The sequence below is a fragment of the Syngnathus leptorhynchus genome, chromosome 5 (genome assembly GCF_054491065.1).
Source record: "Syngnathus leptorhynchus isolate UIUO chromosome 5, UIUO_Slep, whole genome shotgun sequence".
Taxonomy (NCBI): Eukaryota; Metazoa; Chordata; class Actinopteri; order Syngnathiformes; family Syngnathidae; genus Syngnathus; species Syngnathus leptorhynchus.
Window position 1 is genome coordinate 10,802,785 of NC_141199.1, and position 7,526 is coordinate 10,810,310.

Sequence of the window (7,526 nt, forward strand, 5' to 3'; positions counted from 1 at the left end):
AGCATAACCGGAAATGTAAAACATTTGAGCTTCAAAATAAAAGTATGATGAGTTTTGCCTTTATAAAAATAATAATAATTAAAAAAACCCTAAGGGTTGTCATTTTAAATCTATAAAATACTTACCATGGACCATGCACTTTCTAATCAGATCCATCCATCTATTATATAGCGCTTATTCAGAGTCAGGCAGCAGCTTCATCAGTCAAGCCCAGACTTTGCACTCCGCAGCCACCTCTTCCAACACTTTCTGAGGGATCCCACCCAAGGTGTTCCCAGGCCAGCCAAGAGACATTGTCTATCAAGCGCGTCCAGGGGCCTCCACGGAACGTTCCCGGCAAACCTCACAAGGGAGGCGTCCACCTGAACAGGCACTCATAGCGCTTCACACGGAATTAACATTCACCTACTGATGACACAGCATCAGAAGTAACATGGGGGTTCAATTATATTTTCAAGGATATTTCAACAAGGTCACAATGGCCAGGGATGAAACCCCCAACCTCTGGTTTGGGAAATGATCACGCTACCACAATTATCGAAGGGAATTATTCAGCATTATTAAAAGGAAAGGTGATATAATTGTGGTAAACATGCCTCTGATCCCAGCATGAATTTCGAAATGAGAGTTGATCAGTTTTGACATAAATATCTTGCCTTTGTACTGTATTCTGTTGATGTGAGAATTCTTGCCTCCTTTCCTCAATATGACATAGTCAGGCTGGTGTGAAAAACCAGACCCAACCCACAAGTAATGTCCGTCATTAAGATGTGCTGGATGTAGTCATAAAAAACGCATTAAATCACCAACGAGATTTTCAGCAAGGTGAATTTCGGTGCTGACATCATTTTTACATCAGACCCATTAGATTAAGTGCTAACGTTAAGGTCTATCAATGGTCCCTTTAATAATTAACAATTCATTTGAGAAGAGACTGATCATGTTAATGAATTCTCACAATAATAAACTTCAGCACATCTACGACACTCATCAAGATAAGATGTTTAAAAAATAAATGGATGGATAAATATCAATTTGCAATACTTTATTTCTATAACTTTCTACCAGTGTGTATATTTTCAGATGATAACTTTTACATTCCGAGGCGAGGCTTAAGGTTATTTTATGAGGCCGAATAAGGCCTGATGATGCCACTAGTTCGGCGTCTTCACATAATTGAGAAGTTTTGCTTCAATGTAATTTTCTTTAATTGAAACTTACTGTTAAGAATGTAAACTTGAAACATGTTTTAATGGTTGCGCACATTTGAGCCAGGATTGAATGAATTTACTCTACATTGGTTTTGAACCTAACAAAAGCTGGCAGCGGCATAAAACGGATTGAGTTTGAATTTGGAGGTTCCACTGTGGATGCTCCAGCGAGACAGCCGAGCTGTTTGTTTTCACATTACCTTTAGTGGAGTGCCTTTGGCCATGTGGAAAAGAGGTATGATTTGATCTGAGCTGGACATTTGATCAAACAGATATTTCATCATGTTTCTCTGATGCATGGTGCAAGAAACATTTACTCGGACAGTATTTAGAAGGATTATTTTTTTTTCTGTATTCCTATTGCTTTTTCTGACGCTTCAGGGGATCAGAAAGTAAAGGCCTGTTGATGACGTAACAATTTCAATAAGGTCTTCTTGATTAAAAAGCAGATTAGAGAATGATGTCATCTCAGCTGTCATTTCATGCCAAAGGTGGTAAAAAAAAGATGTGAAATATCTTTGTTCTGCTTTACAGCAGAGAATCACACCAACATCTGAGACATTTTCTGCTAAATCTAGATTTGAGTATTTTCAATGTAAGATGCTATTTTCAGAAGCCACAACAGAAAATAATACACCGGTTGACAATAGTAATATAGGTAAAATATTTGTTACCCTCAACCCAGTCACATTTATAAAGGATAGATTATATTTATAAGGTCATATAAAGTATTTGCAGAACAAAGTCAGATTATGCAACGACATAGTCATTGCCCTATTTTGATATGAGCCTTTGTAATGCATGCCACTTTTAGTTTTTTTTAACTCTTCAATGTTTATATTGGGGATTCAAATATCGGTGAAGGATTCAGGGCTGTTTCTGCTTCAAGGAGGGACATTTTTGACCCTTTTAAGCTCTTTTTATGGTCCGTGTTTAGATTCAAATCAGTGAAAGCTACAAGAAAGACCTCTACTGGTGTATAGGAGACGTTACATGCTTGAGTCGTATATGTGGCAAAATCTTGTTGAGTAAAGTGTATTTTTACAAGGTCAGTAAAGTAAAGTGACACTGATTCCCACCTTCAAAGGCCATTGAATCACTGTAAATTTAAAAAATAAAAATTATTAAAATAAAATATCTTAAAAAACGTGAAATGTTAGACATTACATTTTGAATTAAATACCCAACCATCCATCCATTTTCTACACCGCTGGTGTGCTGGATTTTATTCCAGCGGTTTTCGGGCAGTAGGCGGGGGCCACCCTGAACAGGTTACCAGCCAATCGCAAGGCACACAGACACGAACAACAATCCGCACACACAATCTCACCTATGGACAATTTGGAGTGCTCAATCGGCCTATCAAGCATGTTTTTGAGATGTGGGACTGGAGTGCCTGGAGAAAACCTACGCAGGCACAGGGTGAACATCCAAACTCCACACAACGAGGGCAGGAGGTCAAATCGAACCCGCACTCTCCTAACTGTGAGGAGGACGTGCTAACTGTGTCACTCTTGCATTAAACAACAATAAAATAATTAATTATGATAATATAAAGTGTAGGTGTATATGTTTTTGCTTTTATTTGACTTTTATTTGCAGTCTGTTGCCATGTCGTCGTTGGAAATCCACTGTTCTTAGATGCCTTTACTTGATAAAGTTTAAATGAAAAAACTAACATAACATAATAAAACCTGAGAATTATTAATTAAAACGATTGTATATGATTTGTAAACACGTTTTTACTGTTTTTGTCATTGTCATCTACAAATCTCTATTTTAAATACCTGAAGTGGCCCTTGAGCCCCCAAAGTAGCCCACTCCTGGTTTAAATACACCAAATAAAAAAAAATGTACACAGTAATAACAGAGGGAATAAAGGATGAAAAAAATATATACAAGTGTGTGTAAAGTTCATATTTAATACTTTCCTTTCTACTTAAGTATCACTCAAATGGCTATTTGCTGTGAAAGTTGTTTTTTCGCACGCACGCACGCACGCACGCACGCACGCACGCACGCACGCACACGGGGGAAATTATTTAGTAATATCTAACAAGGCATGCTAAGAAGGAACCAAAGCGGGTCCTTTAAGGGTCTTTCAGGCGTACTGGACACCTTTACCATTCTCGTAACTGATTGGTCAACTTCCAGTCCCGTTCATATGACAGGCAAAATACTTGCGGTAGCTTGACGAGCAGTAAACCCGTTGTAACTAATCGTTACCTGGACATCACAAACATGGCAGAAGAAAGATCCGAAAGATCCGATGGAAAGATTGTAAAAATGGAGATCGACTACGCCTCAACTGTAGATCAACGTCTCCCGGAATGCGAGAAAATGGCTAAAGTAAGATGTCGTGAAAGAGGCCACCGCTGGCTGAGTCATGGTGTCAAGTACTCGTTTTCTAGCATTTGAGCTAACGTTACACGCTTGAAAAGTACCCCCTAACTCTGAGATAAATACCTTGAAACTAAGAGCTTGCAGTTCATAAAATGTAGAACTTCCACACATCCATTATTTTCTATTTTACTACCTTCGGTGTGCTTGTTTGTATAATGAAGCATAGTATGCTAGCAGGCTTAGCCGTCTGTGTAAATATCACCCATCATCATCATCATAATCATCCCAACAATCAACTTGAATAAACGCTTGTGCTATGCAAATGTGCAAAATGTTGCTAATGCTAAACGTGTGATGTAAAATCTGTTTTTCTTCCATCAGGATGGCAAGCTGCAAGAAGCAGTTGAAAGCCTGTTATCATTAGAAAAGCAAACTAGAACGGTAAGTTGCAATGATGATGGTTAACTTTGTTTTTCTTGCAGTAATTACACGGATAGCACTTGTAATTGTGTAAATTGAGGGCCCTTGGACACATTTAGTCATTGATATGTTCATTTTATTGGGATTTTAGTGCTGCTAACATGTTTCTTATTTTTATTTATCCTCTGCAAAGGCATCAGACATGGTGTCCACGTCGAGAATCCTTGTGGCTGTGGTCCAGATGTGTTATGCAGCAAAAGACTGGGATGCTCTGAACGAAAACATTATGCTACTTTCCAAAAGGAGGAGTCAACTGAAGCAGGTCAGACATATTTCCATCGATGTCATTCAATAAAAAGTTTTCTCATGATTTTGTGTTGTACTGTTTCTCTCATTAGGCTGTTGCAAAAATGGTGCAAGAATGTTACAAATATGTTGATTCTGTGACGGATTTGACCATAAAGCTGCGGCTCATTGACACGCTTCGGACTGTGACTGCTGGAAAGGTTTGTATTATCCCTAATCAGTTCTTGAATTTTTTGGGATCTTGGCATTGTGTTGCATCTTTTGGCCAATTTCATGAACTACTTTTTTCTCCACACAGGGTAATGTCGCTTAGAATTTTCTTTGTTTTTCTTCTCATCCTTAATCGAGCAAATCGTCAAATACCATGATTTATGTTTACTTAGCTTTTCCTACATCATTTCTATTTCATTCTGGTGTTCTTACTTCCTCAATGTTATGTTGTGTTGGCAAAGCTTGACTTTGCATCTTTTGATAAGTATTGAAACATATCTTCCTCACAGATCTATGTCGAGATTGAGCGTGCCAGGCTCACAAAGACCTTGGCTAATATCAAGGAACAAAGTGGAGATGTAAAAGAGGCAGCAGCCATTCTTCAGGAGCTTCAGGTAAGAGACTATCACTGGGACCACCTCATATGGTGGTAGTTGCCAAGTTCAATTTCATCCTGCTGCAAACAAAGTAATCACCCTTCAATATTTTTTTAACCTCAGGTGGAGACATATGGCTCGATGGAGAAAAAAGAAAAGGTGGAGTTCATCTTGGAACAGATGAGGCTTTGTGTTGCTGTCAAGGATTACATTCGCACACAGATCATCAGCAAGAAGATAAACACCAAATTCTTCCAAGAGGAAGGCAGTGAGGTAAGACACTGGCATAAAAACACATTTAAATATAGTGTTCAGGAGAAAAGAGTGAGGGTGTGTACTTTTTGTTCGTGTATTTAAGAAGGGTTTGATTAACTGTGATTAACTGGCAACTATTTGAGGGTTCTCCTCACCTATTGCCCAAACATCTGGGAAAGGGTCCAGTTCTACTGCAACCCCATTGAGTGCTGAACCAGATATATGGATGAAGGTTTACCTGAAAACTCTCTCCCCTATGAACAATTTAGGAACTGAAGCTGAAGTATTACAACCTAATGATTCAAGTGGACCAACACGAGGGGTCTTACTTGTCTATCTGCAAACACTATCGGGCCATTTATGACACCCCATGCATCTTGGAAGACAGCAGAAAGTGGCAGCAGGTACATTCTTGCTACATTAAATATACCCGCTCTTGATAACTGGTCAATTGTCCTCATGAACAAATGTGCACAAAATGAATGTGTGTTTTAGGCCCTGAAGAGTGTCGTGCTGTACGTGATTCTTGCACCATATGAGAATGAACAGTCTGACCTCGTACACAGAATCAGTGCAGATAAGAAATTGGAAGAGATTCCCAAATACAAGTAAGTGACACCACTTACACGCTGCTTCCAGAAAGTATTCAGAGCAATTTTTACACATTTTGTGAAGTTATAGCTGTGTTCTATAATGGAATATTTTTTCCCTTCAAAATTCTACACATGGCACCCATTTAATAACATGATTTGTTTTGACGACATTTTGACAATTAAGAATAAGAAACTAAACCACTGTCACTTAAGTAGACCATTTTCTTTTGCATTAATCAGCACCTAAGAAATTGTGTGATATTGCTTAATCGTTTATTTGGTTTTGATTAATCATTAAACAATACCAAAAAACAACAGTCATTGGTTAATAATTGCTTAATAGTAACTGTAATCAGCAAAAAAATATTTTGCGATACATTTATTGCAAAATGATGTCCTCGGTATGTCTCAGTAATGCAATGCAATGTGATGTCAGTGGTCTGTGTAACCGTGATCAATCTCCAGGGAGCTTCTGAAGCAATTCACCACCATGGAGCTTATGCGCTGGGCTGCCCTTGTGGAGGATTATGGGAAGGAACTGCGAGAGGGCTCACCCGGGAGCCCCGCTACAGATGTCTTTTTGTATTCCGAGGAGGCGGAGAAGCGGTGGAAGGACCTCAAGAACAGAGTAGTGGAGCATGTAAGTCCAGGACTCAGTGACAGACATTGGTCAAAACAAGTGACATTGACAACATTGGTTTTAGCAATCCACACATAAAGTATTAACCTTTGAATACGGTGAACACTAGTTTATTGAGAGTTATATGTTCAGACCTATCTGCAATTGGTGAAATTTGTCAACGTTGACAGGACTCCCTCCCAAAAAAAAAAAAAAAAAAAAAACATTTCACCGCTTGCATAATGTGCAAATGTTGTCACTCAGGCTCACTCTCCAAATAAGCACAGTTGCAATTACAGCAGCAGAAAATAAAATATTGATTGTGTTGTATGTATGTCTCCTCTTTTCCTCAGAACATAAGAATAATGGCCAAATATTATACCAGAATCACCATGAAGAGGATGGCTGGGCTCCTTGACCTCTCCATTGACGTAAGAAGTGATTAATTGGCTGCAACTGTCAACCCCGTTTGAAAACTCAAGGATTTCTTAAATGCTTTTAGTATTGCCAAAACATCAAACACCATACTTACCTTTATTTAAATTGTACACTTAGGATACAGTCTTCTCAATTTTGAAAATGCTGTGAGGAAAAATCTGACGTGTTATACTCTTCAGGAATCCGAGGAGTTTCTCTCCAGCTTAGTTGTGAACAAGACCATCTACGCCAAAGTGGACCGTCTGGCCGGAATCATCAACTTCCAGAGGCCCAAAGATCCCAATGACCTCCTTAATGACTGGTCACAAAAACTCAATTCTCTCATGTCGCTGGTCAACAAGACCACACATCTCATTGCCAAGGAGGAAATGATCCACAACCTGCAGTGAAACAACATTGTAGTTTTTTCATTGTTGTAGTTTAACCTCCTTCTGAGGAATTGTTTTTGAATATACAATATGTTGGCCAACGTAAGAGCTGCAGTACAAGCACGGCAGCAGGGCTGTGCTGAGTGAGTTGTTTATTCCATTAAAAATGGATACATGACTGTTGTATACTCCTGTCACATCTTGCTATAACGTCATCTTGAATTGTTACCGCCTGACCATTTAAAATAAACTTCCGTTTGTGTAACGAATGTCTAATATACTATTTAATGACAAGCATTACAGTACTAATAAGAATAATAATTTGAACTTTCATGAATTTGCCAGATGCATCCAATAACACGTGCAATCACAGCATTTCCCAACTT

At 38.7% G+C, this 7,526-nt stretch overlaps 1 protein-coding gene across 1 annotated transcript; it reads left to right on the forward strand.

Annotated features, from left to right (window-relative positions):
- The first annotated feature begins 3,311 nt into the window (after positions 1-3,311).
- psmd12 (proteasome 26S subunit, non-ATPase 12) lies at positions 3,312-7,409 on the forward strand. Its single transcript, XM_085913055.1, has 11 exons — positions 3,312-3,560; positions 3,936-3,995; positions 4,168-4,296; positions 4,373-4,480; positions 4,781-4,885; positions 4,991-5,140; positions 5,392-5,526; positions 5,618-5,730; positions 6,181-6,355; positions 6,688-6,765; positions 6,952-7,409. The coding sequence occupies exons 1-11, from the start codon at positions 3,453-3,455 to the stop codon at positions 7,159-7,161; spliced, it is 1,371 nt and encodes a 456-aa protein (XP_085769181.1). The 5' UTR covers positions 3,312-3,452; the 3' UTR covers positions 7,162-7,409.
- The last annotated feature ends 117 nt before the right edge of the window (positions 7,410-7,526 follow it).

Bases quoted from the DNA above. Each gene is read 5' to 3' on its own strand.
- psmd12 (XM_085913055.1), top strand. From the start codon at position 3,453: ATGGCAGAAGAAAGATCCGAAAGATCCGATGGAAAGATTGTAAAAATG. The intron at 3,561-3,935 runs GTAAGATGTCGT...TTCTTCCATCAG, and splicing joins AATGCGAGAAAATGGCTAAA to GATGGCAAGCTGCAAGAAGC. The intron at 6,356-6,687 runs GTAAGTCCAGGA...TCTTTTCCTCAG, and splicing joins AGAACAGAGTAGTGGAGCAT to AACATAAGAATAATGGCCAA.